Source organism: Myxine glutinosa, chromosome 1 (genome assembly GCF_964187855.1).
Source record: "Myxine glutinosa chromosome 1, kmMyxGlut1.1, whole genome shotgun sequence".
NCBI classification, from domain to species: domain Eukaryota; kingdom Metazoa; phylum Chordata; class Myxini; order Myxiniformes; family Myxinidae; genus Myxine; species Myxine glutinosa.
The window spans coordinates 339,647,237-339,666,460 of NC_136261.1; the positions used below are offsets into that span (position 1 = coordinate 339,647,237).

At 44.9% G+C, this 19,224-nt stretch overlaps 1 protein-coding gene across 1 annotated transcript in view; it reads left to right on the top strand.

Moving 5' to 3' along the window:
• Nucleotides 1–3,929: 3,929 nt before the first annotated feature.
• LOC137412665 (A disintegrin and metalloproteinase with thrombospondin motifs 6) overlaps nucleotides 3,930–19,224 on the top strand; it is a 122,626-nt gene continuing 107,331 nt past the window's right edge. The window contains exons 1-2 of the mRNA XM_068097954.2: nucleotides 3,930–4,097; nucleotides 4,487–4,860. Of these exons, the coding sequence (XP_067954055.2) occupies nucleotides 3,983–4,097; nucleotides 4,487–4,860 (489 nt within the window). The 5' untranslated portion in view covers nucleotides 3,930–3,982. The remainder of the gene's footprint in view (nucleotides 4,098–4,486; nucleotides 4,861–19,224) is intronic.

A 19,224-nucleotide genomic window follows, 5' to 3' on the forward strand; every position in this document is an offset into this window, starting at 1 on the left:
CCTGGATTGTCCGAGGCCGAATCAGGTTTTTAACAAGTGTGAACGTCTCACCTCCGCAAACGGACAGGAAGACGGCCTTCATCCGGCCTTCGGTCGCGATGCCGTTCGCCTCGAAGTAGAAAGACAACCGCTCAGAATACGTGTCAAAATCCCCCTCATGAGGGTCGAATTCATCGATATGGCCGAAAGAAGTCATGGTCTAGATGTTTATCCTCGTCGCCATGTAAAGTATCTCGACAAACTGCGATCAATTGTCGTACGCGTTTATTCACTCTGCCGATCAAGGCCCGATTCACAGCAGCGCCATCCGAGGTCTGGCGTAGGGATACAACCGGGTCCCGGTGTAGGGATACAACGGTGAATATTTGCACTGCATACATGACAGCCATCTTCCCTGGGTACAAGGAGAGAGGAGTGCGTCTGGAGTATGCCATCATTTATACATTTATATCCTTCACAACACATTGATTTGTCATTCATGTCCACAAAGGTAAGTTCACTACCTGTGCGCCACATCCTGTTGGACAGGACCAGTATTATGGCGATAAATATTGAATTGAATATTTCGTCCACCATATGGATATAATCAAGTACATGTCATTGGTGTGATATACCGAGGGATCTTTCTACTGTTGATGTCCTTAACAATAACAACCAGAGAGCAAATCTCCGCCGGGCTAAAAAGTTTACGTTTTGTATCCCACTGATAGGCCAGATCTGGATTCGGACGTGAACCAAAATCTAATTGGCTTGTTGATGTCACCTAACCAACTCATCCACCAAGTTTTGCCTTAATTTGTGAACAACTTTTTGAAATATCATGCTATATATTGTTTTAGCCTGATCTCTTTAGGGTGTAGAATGAATGAATTTTTTTTTTTCAGATCTGGATCCGGATTCGAATCTTCACCAAAAGTGGATCAATTATTGCTTGTCACACACCCAAATGTCCACCAAGTTTCGTCTGAATCCATGCACAACATTTTAAGACGTCATGCTATTTATCGTTTTTTGCCCGATCTCTCAATGGTGAAGAATCACTTTAAAAATTCTCAGATCCAGATCCGGCCAGATCTTCACCAAAATTGAATCATTGTATCGTTGTCACATACCCAACCTCGCCACCAAATTTCATCTGAATCCGTCCACAACTTTTTGAGATGTCATGATATTTATCGTGTTTTGCCCTATCTCTCAATGGTGAGGAATCACTTTAAAATTCTCAGATCCAGATCCGGCCAGATCTTCACCAAAATTGAATCATTGTATCCTTGTCCCATACCCAACCTCTCCACCAAATTTCATCTGAATCCGTCCACAACGTTTTGAAATGTCATATGCTATTTATCGTGTTTTGCCCTATATCTCAACGGTGAAGAAGAAGAACCACCTTTAGAGGCCATTTTCCCCCACAGAGCAGGGGTTGGCCTTTTTCGGGCACCGTGGTCCCCTTTCTGAGGCAATGTTTTATGGCCGGATGCCCTTCCTGCCGCCAACCCTGTTAGTCACCTCTTGCAACACACAGGGAATTACCAGTGAGCTGGTACTCAATTTGCCGACCTCAGAAGGATGACAGGCTGAGTCAACCCCCCTGGCGTTAATTCAGCGATCGACCGGGATTCGAACCCAGGTTCCCAGGATCCCAAGCCGGCACTCTCAATGGTGAAGAAACACTTTAAAAAATTCTCAGATCCAGATCCGGCCAGATATTCACCAAAATTGAATCATTGTATCCTTGTCACATACCCAACCTCTCCACCAAATTTCATCTGAATCCGTCCACAACTTTTTGTGATGTCCTGTTCACAAACAGACAGACAGAAACAGAAAGGGGTGAAAACATAACCTCAGTGCACCTTCGGTATCGGAGGTAAAAACAAGGTGTAACATGATGGGGATGAACGTGATGAAATTACGACTTGTGTGACTGCGCCGCGGTGATATAGTTGTACCCAATCGACCATCGGGAGATAAGAGAAATCAAAACAGAACATTGCGATAAGGGTGTTGGGAACGCCGAGGTGCCTTTTTGTTGTTCACTGGATCTTGGCAAGGAAAGGGGCATCAAACGGACCGCGAATCGGTCGCGGACCCATCGCTTCTCCCATTCATGGGGTCAACCTCAGCCACGCTGGCGCAAAGTGTCTTAACTGCCTCTGCCATACGGGCTTGGCAGGCGCCAGAAAGGCTCTTTTATGTGCCGCGTCCCCCAGTGTGTCTGTGTGCGCGTCCTGCGCTGCATGGGCTAATGGTCCCGGAGAATAGGACGAACACTGGGTGGCGGAAAATCGGCACCCCAATCTCCTGGAATCCAGAGAGTGATTAAAGGGAAGAGCACATAATCATACTCTTCACTTTAACCATTCTTCTGCCTTTTCATATATTCTGATTCCGATGTACCACACTCTAGTTACAGAGCGCTGGTGCTGCCAAAGCAGTTTCTTGGCAGGGGTTATACTGGGTGGTTTGCCATTGCCTTCCCAGCAGTAGTTAGGGCTGCAATTTGGCCAGGAAGTTTTGGCCAGGCCATTTTGTGGGAGTGAAGAGGTACTTTTCCATAGCAGGTGCTTTGGATCTCATTTAGAGTTTGTATGACGCGGAAGAGTCCTCAGTCATGTGACCTGAAGACAGCATAAAATAGGAATACGGAGAAGAACACATGTGCATGATAAGTAAGTGTGGTGGATGATGGAAATGGCTGAACTCTCCCAGTTGGTTGAAATACTGTCTGGCGTGGAGTTCACACACTTCATCAAAAGTTCTTCACATCAAAAGCACTTCATCAAAAGCTCTTCGAAAGGACACCGTCGGATTTAAATGGTTATAAGGCATCCTCAGACTTCTCTGCCTATATAGTCTCCTTTGTAGGAGTGAAGAGGTACTTTTCCATAGCAGGTGCTTTGGATCTCATTGAGAGTTTGTAGATGCGGAAGAGTCCTTAGTCATATGACCTGAAGACAGCATAAAATAGGAATATGGAGAACACATGTGCATGATAAGTAAGTGTGGTGGATGATGGAAATGGTTGAACTCTCCCAGTTGGTTCAAATACTGTCTGGCGTGGAGTTCACACACTTCATCAAAAGTTAAACAATTCCAGAATCACAATGGGTTCCAAAACATCCTTCTTGTACCCCACGATTTGTATTAATTGTGGCATCCTTCATGGAGACAGTTTGTCATCCTGGGCATGCGTGCGTCTTTAAAGTTACTCAAACTGCGGGAATTACTCTGACTTCCCCCTCTCAGACGTCGTGCATAAAAAGCCCCTGCAAGTGACGTCTATTCGTGAAACGTCTCTCGGGAGCGGCGGGCGTGGGACCTATAAATCCGAGTTTCCAGTTCTTTCAGCACTTGGTTTCTCTCTTCGATTCGGTCACACTCGAGGCGACGATCGTTCTAGGAGAGCAGGCCGGGAAAATCCTCCACCGCGTTTTGAAAGGCGCTCGTGCATCTTTGGCGCACGGATTGGCGCAGGTCCGCTTGAGCACTCCATCTGCCTCCTCTCTGGCCTCTCACAGTGCCCGCCTGTTTCCCTCATTGGCTGCGCCGTGACTTCTTTAAGGGGTACCAACGGCACCCCATTGGTGCTCGGCGTGATTTAAGCGCTCCGGGGCTCCATAGGGTCGTCAGGGCAGCAACTCCAAAGACACCCCTTTCTTTGCATTCCTCCCTTTCACCCTCAATCCCCCACCTTCTTTCCCAGCAACTTTCTCTCTCCCTCTCTCTTTCTCTCTCTCTCTCTCTCTGTTAACTGGCCGTCACAGCTGTCGAAAGGTAACCAAGGCTGTGAGCTGCTCCTTGCAAGGTGCGTGTGGGATATTGGACATAGTGCAAGCGCATCACCACAGTCGGGTCTTGCTCGTCTCGAAGCAAACACTGGTTGGGACAAATTTACAGCTGAGAAAAACAATCCGTCTTCGGAATCCCTGAGTTAGATCCTGCACAGCCGCTGACTCGGGGGATAATGGATTGAGAAACGATGGACATCTTGTGCACCCGCTGCAGGAGGTCCTATGTAGGCATGCTGTTGAGACTCTTCCTCCTGGGGTTGGGGTCAACAGAAAAGGTGGCCGCACATCCAGACATCCAGAAGGGTAAGTTTTCTACAATTTTGAATCCACACATTATTTAGATAAGGTGCACATGTAAAGCAAATTTGATCACATGTGACGGCAGTAATGCTGGTGGTCTTTGTACAATGTACATCAGTAAATCAGATGACCCCTTTGTGCACCTTACCTTACCCCTTATTTGGTTTATTTTCCAAAGGTGATTTGTAGTTGAAATATTGGTAGCTCCAATTAAAACACCTTAAAATTAAGCTGTTTGAGCAATTTCCTACCATGTGACGTTGAAGTGACTGCGCCCTCTGCAGACTAAACGCATTCTTCATCGAATCTCTCATCTGCCTTGATTCCTTTCTCTATAATCACTTTCACTCTTTTGATCCCTTGCCTCCATTCCTGTTCTCTTGCTTCCACAGCCAACTTCCTGCGCTCCTTGTCGTTCTACGAGACCACTATTCCCTACCGGGTAGACCAGGTCGGACGTTTCGTATCCTACGAGCTGGGAGAGTTGACCGGGGACTCGCGGAGACGGCGCAGTACCACAGGAAGGAACCTCGACTCGGCGTCACTCTTCTACCACGTGTCGTCGGGCGGCCGCCGCTATCAGCTGAACCTTACGCGCAACGCGGCGTTTTTCACTCCCGATCTGCTCGTGGAGTACTGGGGCGCCAACGGACCAGAAAGGAGGAGAAGACGTCGCAGAGCATCCGCGGGCACCTGCCATTATACTGGACATGTGGCAGGGAAGGCCAGCACCTCACAGGTCGCCCTGAGCAACTGCGATGGTTTGGTGAGGTTTGCGCTCAGAGAAAACTTCCTTTTTATCATTTAGAATGTATTATTGTGTTATACAATTATGAAATTATGAAAGGATAATTGGAGCCACCAGTCAGGGTTCTGTTCTGTCGAAATAATATCTGACTGTGAACATCCATACAGGTGCTTTGTAGGCAGAAGGTTCCATGATAAGATACGTTAAGCACTTCCAGCAATGTATGCCCATTTGAGTTGCAAATAAATTCCAGACTTAAAGCTCAAAAGTAGGCCTAAGCATTACCTCTGCACCATCCTGCAGTCTTTTAATAATTATGTTTTAATCCAAATTGCACTATTTTTTAAATCAAACTTTATCTCATTTCAACACTTTGTTTCCACAAGTCAACAGTTATTTCAGTATAACGAGTACAGTCTTGTTTATAATCATAATTATGATCATGATGGCATTTTATGATGTGGCAATTGTTCACTTCCACATGTGCCAGACTTCTACCAGTTGAGGCTTTTGCCTTTTTTTAATGTTCTTTATTTTTTTCTTATACTTGGGCTAGGGCTCGTAATAAAGCTGACACACACACACACACACACACGAGGACATATTGACGAGACAAACACTTAACACAGCCACTGATCGTGGGGGAAGTGCTGTCACTACCGTCACTTCCCGGGATACTCTGGGTACCAGCGACGTCATAACAATGGCGCCGCTTGTCTCACCGTACTCAGTGGGGCATATCCTCAAGAGGAATTTCCTCCTCCCCATGGATGCCAACTGATGGGGCTTGTCCGTGCTCTATCCCTTACAAGCAAGGAAGCAGGAGGTACCATTTTTTAAGTCTTTTGTATGACTTGAACCGGTGGAAACCGGGTGGGTGTTTTTTATGACATACGGGAGCTCATCCGCCCTTTGCCAGGTGATGTTTTCAGTCCTGGCAGGGTGTCACAGTCACCATCCCCACTGGCAAAGCAAGTGAGGGCTGTCGGTTTAGTCACCGACAACCCGACCATGCGGCAGGTAGCACTGAGTTACATGTTACTGGTGGCAGTCCCAAAAGACTGACCTGACCTTGGAGTCTTTATTAGATCTGACCTTTTTGGCCTCAGAAGCAGGTGGTGTATAACTTATCACCAAAAGCAACAGGTAAATATGCAGGGGCACAACCATTCATTTGATTTATATTAGGCTGGTGGTCTGCTTTGGGCACATCTCAGCACAGTTTGTACCTCCATTTGTTTGAGATCATGCATTCGCTCTAGCGGGGAAAATGGCCTTAAAACGATCATTCATTCATTCATTCATTCATTCTTACAGTAGAGTCACTGCAGGTTCAGTGGTGGATTGTGGTCTGTTGATTCCAGTTCTCATATTGCATTGCAAAGATGGCAGATGGGCATTGGGAAGTGGGCAAGTGTTACTTTCAGTGGCAATGTAGGTTTCTCCTTGAAAAGTATGATGTCTGTGCACTGGTCGACAGAAGATGCAACGAGCGATACGCCCCAGTGTCCAGGAAGTCACAACGTTTGGACGCGGAAGTGTTGTGATGTGGGGTGGTATTGTAAAAACTATTGGAGCCAACTTGATCTGTAGATGGATAGATGGGTACCTAAATGAGATCTTACAGCAACATGCATTGCCAACATGGTCCAGGAGTATCCTGGTACAGGAACATGGTCCAGGAATCGATAATACTCCTGCTCACTGGGCCATTCAAACATTGAATGTTTTTGTCAATGCCAACATTCATGTCATGACAACCTGGCCTGCTATCTTGCCAGATTCAAATGCAAATGAACATCTCTGGAATATCATTGATCATCACTTTGGACCTTTTCCAAGACTGCCATGGACCCTGGATGACTTGTAACAGGAGCAGATTCGGGTGTGGAATGCTATTCCCCATACGCAAATTATAGTGCTCATCTGGTCAATGCGATGACAGTGCAATTCAGAGATTGTTGCCGGAGATGGACATGTTGAGATTGTTACTTCCACAATGGATCCCATTGTGAAAACATTCACCACAATGCAGCATTAGATGATTTGGTCACAATGAAATGGACATGTAATTATGCAGCATTTTTGTGTCAAGGTTTGCATCTCATCTTTGTTCCACAATGTAACATGAATAATGTCCCCCCAAAAAATTGTCTCATCATGTCAAACACATTAACAACAACTAAGAGCAATCAAAGATTGTACACCCTCGCGAGGATGTGTCTGTGTGGTGTATTTTGTGGGGTGTCTTTGTAGATTCTTTCATTATTTTGTACAACCCCACTTTCATCTTTATAAAATATATAAAACTGAATTCATTATTGTATTTTAAAGAGTTTTTTTTAAATGAGGTTGCCCTCGGGGTCTTTTGAGTCCCCTGGGTCTTTTCAGTACCCAGGGTCTTTTGCCTCCTCAGAGTCTTTTGGTTCATCAGGGTCCTATGGCTCTTTTAGGTTCTCAGGGTCTTTTGGGTCATTAGGGGTCAGCTGGTTCTTCATGATATTTAAGGATATTCAGGGTATGTTGGGGAATTGGTGGTCTTAATGGTCTTGATAAGTATTTTTTTTTTTGTTGTATACAAGATTGAGGCTCGTTTAAGAGCTAACATTAATCACAAAAACATAAACGGACACATAAAACATAAAATAAAGGGAGCGGAGACAATATGGGAAGCACACAGAGAGAGAAGAGGAAGCACACAAGTACAACAGCAGAGAACAGGGACATCGGAAGATCTGTGGGAGGGAGAGGGCTTGGGGGTAGGGGGAAGGAGAAGGGGCGGGGGGTGGGAGAGGTATAAAGCAAATGGACATTGCTCGGACTTCCAGGAAAGAAGTCGGTATTTCAAAAAAGTGGATCTGAGGTGAATTAGTGGGGGTAGAAAAGATCAAGGTTTTGGATGGGAGTAGGAAATGGTGGTGAACAGCTGTTTTTAAGACCTAGAGGAAGGAGTGGGATTTAAGAGAGTAAGGGAGTTTGTTCCAGAGGTGGGAGAAAAGAGGAATGAAAGAGTGAAGGTGAGCAGAGAGTCTTGATTTTGGCACTTTAACCATAAGAGGGTTGCTGGCAGATCTTGTGCATCCTGTAGGAATATTTGGGGGGACATAGCACAGATAGAGCTGGGGGTTCAAGGCCGGAGAGGAGTCGGTAGAAAACAGAAAGACCACCAACCTGCCTGCGGTGAGCGAGTGAAAGGCCCTCAGTATCAGCTTCATTGCGGTAGATTCCAATGATTCTGAAAGCGTTGGTTTCAACAGCGTGAAGACGAGCTAAGTGCGAGGCAGGAGCACCGGCCCAGAGGGGAGAGCAGTATTCCATTGAGCTGCTAAAGAAAGCCTTGTATGTGGTGAGGAGCTCAGGTGTGTCAAGGAAGGACTTTGCACGACGGAGGATGCCCAGTCGGTGATTGGCTGTTTTTCCCAGGAAAGATCATGGCAGATAGTGAGACCCAAAAGCTTGAGTGACAGAATTTATTGGAGAGGATTGCACAGAAAGTGGATGGGAGGGTTGTCCAGACGGTCTTTTCAGAGAGACATAGTGAGAGTGATAGATTTGTCAGGATTGAAAGACATGTTCCACTTGTTTGACCAGTCTGTGATTTTGTCCCGGTCTTTTTTTTGTATACAAGAGCGAGGCTCGTGAAAGAGTTAACATTAATCACACAAAAAGACAAACCAACACATAAAACATATAATAAGGCGAGCGGTAGACAAGATGGGGAGAGATGGGGAAGGACACAAACACAACATTTGAGAGCAGGGACATCGAGAGATCTGTGGGAGGGAGGGGGCTTTGGGGAGGGGGGGAGGCATGGGAAGGGGGGGGTGGGAGAGGGATAAAACATATGGACACTGCAAGGACTTCCAGGAAAGAAGTTGGAATTTCAAAAAAAGTGGATCTGGGGTGAATTAGCGGGGGTAGAAAAGATCAAGGTTTTGGATGGGGGAAGATAATAGATGGGGGTGAACAGCTGTTTTAAAGACCTGGAGGGAGGAGTGGGATTGAAGGGAGTGTGGGAGTTTGTTCCAGAGGCGGGAGAAAAGAGGAATGAAAGAGTGAAGGTGAGCAGAGAGCCTAGATTTCGGCAGTTTAACGATAAGAGGGTTGCTGGCAGATCTTGTGCGACCTGTAGGAATATTTGGGGAACAGAGCACAGATAGAGCTAGGGGAGCAAGGCTGGAGAGGAGTCGGTAGAAGACAGAAAGACCACCTACCTGCCTGCGGTGAGTGAGTGAAAGGCCCTCGGAGATAGCTTCATCGTGAGAGATTCCAATGATTCTGAAAGCTTTGGTTTCAACAGCGTGAAGCCGAGTTAGGTGTGAGGCAGGAGCACCGGCCCATAGGGGAGAACAGTATTCCATTGAGCTGCGGATGAAAGCCTTGTATGTGGTGAGGAGCTCAGGTGTGCCAAGGAAGGACTTCGCACGACGGGTGATGCCCAGTCGGCGACTGGCTTTGGAGGCCAGCTTGGAAATGTGGTTTTCCCAGGAAAGATCCTGACAGATAGTGAGACCCAAAAGCTTGAGTGACAGAACTTCCTGGAGAGGATTGCTGAGAAAGTAGATGGGAGGGTTGTCCAGTCGGTCTTTTCGGAGAGACATCGTAAGAGTGTGAGATTTGTCAGGATTGAAAGACATGTTCCACTTGTTTGACCAGTCTGTGATTTTGTCCAGGTCTTCAGAGAGTGAGGAGGCTGCAGACTGCCGATCTGAGGGAAGATGAATGGAGCGGCAGAGAGTGGAGTCATCAGCAAAGAGATATAGAGGATTTTCCAGAGAGTTGGAGGGATCATTGATGAAGACCAGAAAAAGCACAGGGCCCAGGACACTGCCTTGGGGAACTCCAGCCTGAACAGGAAGGGGAGATGAGAGAAATCCATTCAGGGCCACACGTTGACTACGACCAGAGAGGAAGTCCGCCAGCCATGCGTTGGGATTTCCATGGATACCATAGGAGGAGAGTTTAGTGAGCAGAGCTGGGTGCCAGACTGTATTGAAGGCACATGATATGTCAAGGGAGATAGCTCTGATTTCCTGTTTGGCATTGCGGACCTCCATCCATTGTTGAGACAGCAGAAGCAGCATGTCCAGAATAGAATGACCAGGTCTGAATCCAAATTGATGATCGGAGATCAAGCCATTGGAGAAGAGGAAGGATTTGATATCTGAAGGAATGATGGATTCCATGACTTTGCTGATAATTGGGAGCAGGCTGATTGGTCTGTAGTTGCAAGGATCTGTTTTAGCACCTTTTTGTGTAAAACGGTAATGTTTGCTGATTTCCAAGATTCTGGCAGATGACCTTTAGCAAAAGAGAGTGTGAAAAGAACAGAGAGAGGGTGAGATAGAGCGGCAGAGCAGGATTTTAGGACCCGTGGGCTGATGCCGTCGGGGCCAGTTGCAGAATCAGAGTCGAGGTTTGACAAAAACTTCTCCACCTTGTCAGGAGAGAAGGACACAGAGTCCAGGAGCAGTTGGGTTCGACTGGGTAAGGTGGAAACAGAGAGATGGGTTTGGGACACAATATTTTGAGGCAAACACAGAGTTGAGGCATTGGGCTTTGTCATGTGCGGTGTCAACTGTGTAGCTATTTGAGGTAAGGGAGGGGATGGAGGGGGAACAAACACCATAAACGGATTTGACCAGACGCCACCAGGATTTGGAGGAAGGAGACAGGTTTGAGAGTTCATTCTTGAGTGAGGAGAGATAGTGCTTCCTGGCACTCCTGAGGGTAGACACACACTTGTTCCGAGCTTGGTGGAAGGAACTGAGATTGCCTTCAGTTGGATTAGCCTTCCAAGAGGCAAAGGCAAGTTGTTTCAGGGCAATTGCCTCACCACAAGATTCAGGGTACTATGGACGGGAGGAAGGGTAAGACAACTGAAGACGAGATGGGATAAATCTGTGCATTAGAGAGAGAGCAGTTTTCTTTGGAAGAATTCCCAGGAAGAATTGATGTCAGAGGCAGTAGAGATGGGAGACCAGTCCAGATGATTGATGGCTGCTTGAAGACCGTGCCAGTCGGCCTGAGTGAAATGCCAGACTCGTCGACGCTGAGGAGGCTCTCTGAGAATGGCCAGAGAGATATCCACTTTAACAAGCACATGATCAGAAGAACCGATTGGAGCAGAATAAGAGCAGCAGACATTTGCATGGAAGTTTGTCATAACCAAGTCGAGAAGAGAAGATACTCCATTGACTGAGATCCGGGTCGGGAAATTGACAGATTGTGTCAGGCCCAGTGAGTCACAGAAGTCCTTTGCTGAGGTGCCATGACTGGTGAGAGAGGAACCCACACCCAGCCAGCTGGCATGATGACAGTTGAAGTTGCCACATATGAGGACGAGAGAGTTGGGATGAGTGGATAGAAGTTGGTCCATGTTGTCAGACAGCGAAATGTAAATGGAGTCATCACTGTTTGGAGGACGGTACAGAACGCATATGAACAAAAGGTGGGAGCAGAGAGGAAGCCGTAGCCATAGGTACTCATGGGGGTGATGTGGAGAGAGGGCAGTGCAAGTAGAGTAGTCTAGTAGGAAGACTAGGTCCCCCTGCACCCCCCGGAGATATACTTCTAATCAGTGTTTCTAGATTGGAAAAAATGTGTAGAAAATGACTAGCTATGGCCCCAAGCTGAAAAAATGTCCCACATACCATTTTTATGCAAATTACTGCTGCAAATTTTATGCAAAATTATGCAAATTTTATGCAAATTTTTGATGAGGAGTAGAGTTGAGGGGTCTTTGAGGGCTTCATCGAGGTGCTCTCGGTTGCAAGACTGGGTCATTCTGAGAAGCACAGCAGGGTCAGAGATCATGATGTTCTCCTCCTCAGTGAATCTCTCCATCAACAGCCTCTCCATTGCCTCACACACTGTTTTGAGGCAAAAGAGGGACTTTGCGTAGGCCTTTCCACTGAGAACACCTTTGAGAGATCCACTTGTTACTAGTTGTGCCTCAAAGAGAATCTCTGCATATCCAGAACCACGCATCTTGTGTCCAGTGAGCATCCCGATGTAGTTCATGGATGTGTGGAAGGGTCCAATCGTTACTACATGACTAGCAAATTCATTTGGCCAGCGCCAGATGATGGGAAGGGCTTTCATGCAGACACCCAGATCAAATGTATTCAGGACCCATCTCTGACCCACCTCAGCAGTTGCTGCCTCGGAACGCTTCAGTAGCTCACGAACAACTGCGTTGTCTGTGATCGGTCTGTGCCTGGTGCCTGCATGGCATGGCAATGGCCTGCAGCCTGTGCCTGGGCTAGGGGGTTTCACCTCTGCAACTGGTTCTCCCCCACCCAGCAAATCAACAGTCGACTACTGCACGCCTATCCACCAACCGATCACAGACAACGCAGTTGTTCGTGAGCTACTGAAGCGTTCCGAGGCAGCAACTGCTGAGGTGGGTCAGAGATGGGTCCTGAATACATTTGATCTGGGTGTCTGCATGAAAGCCCTTCCCATCATCTGGCGCTGGCCAAATGAATTTGCTAGTCATGTAGTAACGATTGGACCCTTCCACACATCCATGAACTACATCGGGATGCTCACTGGACACAAGATGCGTGGTTCTGGATATGCAGAGATTCTCTTTGAGGCACAACTAGTAACAAGTGGATCTCTCAAAGGTGTTCTCAGTGGAAAGGCCTACGCAAAGTCCCTCTTTTGCCTCAAAACAGTGTGTGAGGCAATGGAGAGGCTGTTGATGGAGAGATTCACTGAGGAGGAGAACATCATGATCTCTGACCCTGCTGTGCTTCTCAGAATGACCCAGTCTTGCAACCGAGAGCACCTCGATGAAGCCCTCAAAGACCCCTCAACTCTACTCCTCATCAAAAATTTGCATAAAATTTGCATAATTTTGCATAAAATTTGCAGCAGTAATTTGCATAAAAATGGTATGTGGGACATTTTTTCAGCTTGGGGCCATAGCTAGTCATTTTCTACACATTTTTTCCAATCTAGAAACACTGATTAGAAGTATATCTCCGGGGGGTGCAGAGGGACCTAGTCTTCCTACTAGACTAGAGTGAGGAAAAGAGTTTTTGATAAAGATAGCAACCCCACCACAAGGACGAGGCTCAGGTCTATCATACTGGAGGAGCGAGTAACCAGGAAGAGATATTAAGTAATCAGAGACATCTTGAAGGAGGAAAGTTTCTGTTAAGCAGATCAAGTCTGGATTGTCAGAAGCAAACTGTATGGAGAGATCAGTCAGGTTTGAGCAAAGGCCCCGGAAGTTTGAGGTCCATACCGTTAATGAAGAGAGATAGGGGGAGCATCGGGTGCAGGACAGGGGAGGTGAAGGGTAGGGTAAGATGAAGGATGAGAGGGGGAGGTAGGGAGAGCATTTGATAGTGTGTCAGAGATTACCGAAGAGTTACAAGAAAGGGAAGGATGAGGAGGACGAAAGGCTTGATGGTGATGGGATGAGGCACAGTGAGGGGTTGTTTGAGGGGGGACAGAGGAAAGTAGAAGGTTGGGGGAGGTGGAGGTATGAGATAGAAGTGAGACGAAGTGGGGAGGAGGCGGCTTTGAGGAGGGAGAATTGGAGAGGAATGGTATGGGGGGAGATTTGAAGGGGAGGGGTTGGGGGGGGAGTTTTGAAGGGGAGGGGTGAGGGGGGAGTTTAGGAGGGGAGGGGCAATGGGGGAGTTTAGGAGTGGAGGGGAAAGGCGGGGATTTGGAGGGGAGGGGCAAGGGGGGAGTTTAGAATGTGGATGATTAATAAAAGACGAACATGAATGAATGAATGATCGTTTTATGGCCATTTTCCCCGCTAGAGCAGGGGTGCCTTGCAGGCCCCATGACAATCATGGTTCCCTGTTTGAGGCAATGTTTTTATGCCCAGATGCCCTTCCTGGCGCCAACCCTTAGTCGCCTCTTACGATGTGCAGGGATACGGTGTACCTATTCTAAACCAGGGTACACACCGGGATCATTCATCCCAGCAAGCTGGTACTCAATTTGCCGAAGGATGACAGGCTGAGTCAACCCCCCTGGTGTTAATTTAGCAATCTACCGGGATTCGAACCCAGGATCCTCGGATCCCAAGCCGGCACCCTGACCACTAAGCCAACACCAGGCTTAATGATTAATGAGGCTTAATGAATGAAAAACGAACATTGATAACAAATTGGGTTTATTGTGATTTTCAAGTTAGCGATCCGATTAAGAACGATGGAGGAGGGATGGAATGAATGTGAATTTAGAGCATGTCGTGATTTAGAATTACTAGGGCATGCCCGTACTATATCTATATCTAAAATTATATCCCCCCCTCTATTTACATGAAATGGTTTGGTTCATGAAATGTTTTGGTTCATTCGCAACGCCAAAGCGAACGGCGAACGCTTTACATGAAATGGTTTGGTTCATGAAATGTTTTGGTCCATTCGCAACGCCAAAGCGAACGGCGAACGGCTTGCGAGTACAGTGACAATCCCCCCGGGGTTTTAATTAGTTTTAAAACATCGTTTAACGCCAACATAGCGCCAACATAGTTTGCCGACGGGAAATAAATGAATACGCTCTCAAATGTGCCATCCGAGGCAGAGTGTGTTCGCCACGTTCGGCACACGCGATAGCTCGCTGCTCTCTGATTGGTTGAATCGTTTTTTGGACATAGCTCGGTAAGTAATTGTCCGATTAATATGAAACCTTGAAAAGGCACATCCTCGGGTCCCCAGCAATATACCTGGCAAGTTTAAAGTATATCGGACCCGTGGTTGTCGAGAAACAGCGGTCACAGACAAACAAACGTACAAACAAACAAACACACAGAGATTACTGGAATTATAGATAGATAAGAGATTGAATTTTTTTTTTTTTGAAGTGGAATGAGTTGGAGAGGAAATTGAAAAAAGCCTTTTAAATAGGAAGACAAACAGCGTGTTGTAATATACCACTGAATAAAACTGCAGGGGAAAGCTTAAACATATTTAAATAATATTTAAACAGAACCGTGAAGAACAATCTTATATTCTCAAAATACCAACGGTGAGAGGGCCTAGAGGGACAACCACGAGTCACGTGAACAGGGCAAAAGGTGGAAGGCAAGAGGATAATGGGGGCGGGGCGAGACAGCGCACGTGGACAGAAGTACCCGAAACAGCACACGTGGAGAAAAGGAAATAAATGTTTTTTATTTTTTTTTATTTTTTTTTGGGGGGGGGGGGGGGGTGGGGATTTAAAACATTAGACAAAGAGTTGATGTTCGGGGGAGACGTGAAAAATCTACGAACCAAGCAAAACATGAAGTAGGGAACTTACGTTAACAACCACCGACGGGGGTAGCCTCAGGGTACAAGGCCGCACACACGGAGCAAACAGAACACGATTAATTAATTTCGAGTTACAGGAAATTCAAACCAAAACTAACTATAAACAAACAATAACGCATTGACGATGAAATAATGAGTGGAAATTTGACAAACACACGAATGGAAAAATAACTTCACTTTGGATGACCGGAGAGAACCAAGCCTCAAGGTAGGAAGCTTCAACAACTCGGCCGCGTGGCACGAAATACTCGACTATTTTATACAGGTATGAAAGATTAACATCGAGAATCTCCCGAGGGACACACTATAGGTACACACACGTAAGATAAATACAGTTTCGACAAAAATACAATTTGTGAACAATTTCTTAACTTTGAGCGTGCGTGAAGATCGTGGACAGCTTCAAAAAACCGTGACCTCCCCGACAAGATCTCACGAGATCTCGCGAGGTCTGCAGAGAGTGAGGAGGCTGCGGACTGCCGATCTGAGGGATGTGAGGTATGGAGCGGCAGAGAGTGGAGTCATCAGCAAAGAGATAGAGAGGATTTTCAAGAGAGTCAGAGAGATCATTGATGAAGACCAGGAAAAGCACAGGGCCCAGAACACTGCCTTGGGGAATTCCAGCCTGAACAGGAAGGGGGAGATGAGAGAATTCCAGTCAGGGCCACACGTTGACTGCGACTGGTGGGGAAGTCTGCAAGCCATGCATAGAGGTTACTGTGGATACCAAAAGAGGAGAGTTTGGTGAGCAGAGCGGGGTGCCAGACTCACCTCTAAGCACGTGTCAAGGGAGACGGCTCTAATTTCCTGTTTGACATTGAGGGCCTCCATCCATTGTTGAGACAGCAGAAGCAGCATCTCCATAGTAGATTGACCTGGTTTGAATCGAAATTGATGATCAGAGATCAAGCCATTGAAGAAGAGGAAGGATTTGATATCCGAAGCAATGATGGAATTCCATAACTTTGCTGATAATTGGGAGCAGGCTGATTGGTCTGTAGTTGCAAGGATCTGTTTTTGCACATTTTTTGTGTAAGTAAATGATGAAAATTGACAATTTTAGAAACTTCTCCCTTTGTTGACCTTTTGGCCTATGTTGACCTCAAAAATAATTGGTGGTTGAATTCAGTGACCTCATATGCTAATCCTCTTCAAATTTCAAGTCAATCAGGTGAAAATTCAAGATTTTAGAAATTTAACAGTTATTCACCTTTGGCCTGTGTTGACCTTTTGATCTTTTGATCACAAAATAATAGGTTTCTTGCTTATGACCAACTCTACCAGGTGGTGAGGTGTTATGATTATTGGAGTAAAAATGTGACCTGTAGGCGATTGTCATACAGACTAACAAACTGAATAACGCACACGCCTAATCCAATATACTTGAAAAAAATTCGATTTTTGCAAGTAACAAACAAAAAAACAAGAAAAATGTGATGCAGAGCACGATACTTGTGAAATCCATAAAAAAAAGATTGACCTTAAAAATAATTGGTAGTTTAATTCAAAAACCAAATATGCAAATCCTGTTCAAATTTCAAGTCAATTTGATGAAAATTGAGGAATTTAGAATTTAGACAAAATTGTTGTCTTTTGGCCATGTTGACCATTTGACCTCAAAATCAATAGGCTTTTTGCTTATGACTAACTCTATCAGGTGGTGAAGTTTCGTGATGATCACAGTAAAAATGTGACCTGCAAACGTTAAAAATGTAAAAAATAAAATGTGTAAAATGTAAAGAAAATGTATAAAAACTTTTTGACATGCAAACAGCCAAACAAACAAGAAAGATCGTGCAGAGCACAATACTTGCAAAATCCACCCTCCCAAAAAAAGGGCACCATGGATACATCAAATTGTCCATTTTATCAAGATTAAAATTGACGATCTTAATCAGAGCCCAGGTCAATCGGATGAAAATTTATTATTCAGATGAAAATTGATGATTTTAGAAGTTTGACCTTCAATTGACCTCTGACCTTTTGTCCTCAAAAAGGTTGCTATCCCAATTCAGCGATGCACGTCGCAAATGCTGTTTATTTTTCAAGTTAATAGGATGGAAATTTATTTTTCAGATAAAAATTGATGATTTTAGAAGTTTTACCTTGAATTGACCTTTGACTTCAAAGTCAATAGGCTTCTCAGTAGTCGTGACTACCTCTACAACTTGGTAACGTTTCATTACGATCAGTTTAGAATTGCAACCTGTAGGCAATTGACACATAGACAAACAAATAGACAGTCAGAATAGAAAGTCGACCGACCAATGGACTTGAAAAATCTTGCAAGTAATAAACAGACAGACAGAATAACGCACAAGACCAACCAATACACTTGAAAGATTTTTGCAAGTAACAAGAAAGATGTCGTGCAGCGCACGATGCATGCAAAATCCAAATAAACAATAGTTGCCATGGAAACATTAATTTGGTAATGTTGATTATTGAATGTTGTGTGTACCAAACTTAGTTGATACATTTTCTAATTGTGGCCTAATTGGTGTTTTACATGTTTTGGATGGCATTGACCTTGACCATTGACAAATTTTGACCAGATTTTATACAAATATACCACACATGCAATAAGCTCTATGTTTTGATCTGATATCTTGAAAAATTCCTGAGGTTTGGCAATAATAAAATCACAAAAAAATCCCATTTGATTATAATGGGGGTGAAGTTGTTTTCATGGACACCGTTTCTCTTTTTCTCTTCGCTCTACCACTTGGGACTCTTCTCTTTGCCACGTGGGACTCTTCTCTTTGCCACGTGGGACTCTTCTCTTTGCCACGTGCGACTCTTCTCTTTGCCACGTGGGACACTTGTTTGGCTTTTTATGGCGTTGAGTATACATATAATTATATACGTATACACCAAGCTGTCCACCATGTTCTGCCTGAATCCGTCCACAGGTTTTTCAGATATCTTGCTGTATATCGTTTTTGGCCTTCTCTCTCAATGATGAGAATCATTTTTTTAATTCTAGTTTCTGGATCTTCACCAAAATAGAATCAATTTGTCCTTGTCACACACCCAACTTGTACACCAAATATCTTCCAAATCCGTCCATAACTTTTTGAGATATCCTGTTGTTGGCTTATTGGTTAAGGTGGCTGGCTTAAGATCTTAGAATCTTGAGTTCACACTTTGCACTTTGTTTTTTAATATCATGGAGTGAAAATAAGGAGAGACATACTGCGATTATAGTTTTATGATTCATTTCCCACTCGTCTTCTTATTTTGGAGTATTTTGATGCAGATATATAATAAGTTCTTGTAGAGATTTAAAAAAAAGTTAGTTTTAGTTTTGAGGGTCATTTTTCAATGCACATTAGTTTTAAGGGCTATAAGTGCCTCCATTTAAACCATAAAGCCAAGCTCAACTTGAAAGCAGTGAAATTGGCAGAGCGAACGTTTTACAACAGGCGACGAAAGAGGCCCAGAGCCAAGGTCACGACCGATTGTGAGTAGGATTAGTTTCGCCATGAGGCACTGCTGGCCAAAAGCCCATAACGCTCCCGTTGCCGAGACACCAGCTGACCGCCAGCCCCATGCCAGCTGACCTGTGACTGCCAAGGCCCGCGGCGGTTCGGCTTTGTGACTTGTTCGTTTGCTGTTGCGCAAAGAGACGTTGACTTAATAAAACAAGTAATTTGAAACAATCCAACTATTGCAAACTTTTAATGGAGCAGAGAAATTATATTTTCATGTCCTAGCCAAAGCTCGTGTCGGAATTTGTATTTCCAATTCTTTGAATCAGTTATGGGGTTTTGGAGATGCTTGAAAAGAGCACAGATTGAAAAGAGAGAGTTAACCTTTTTTTTGTTTCGAAAACTTTTTTTATTTGCTGAAACGTTTTTGCTAGAAAAGTTGAGATAGGTAAAGATCAAGAAGGTTTTGTGGAAGTTTTTAGGCTTTGCATTTTGACGTTTTGATGTAGTCATGTTGCATCAACTATTTAGGTTAATTACATCAACTCAAAATTAGTACAATTTGCTGTAAAAAAAAAAATTGTAAAAATAAGGAAAATAAAAAAATACATTTTAATTCTATTTTTAAAAATAATTAAAACAAATTCCACAAAAAATACCATAAA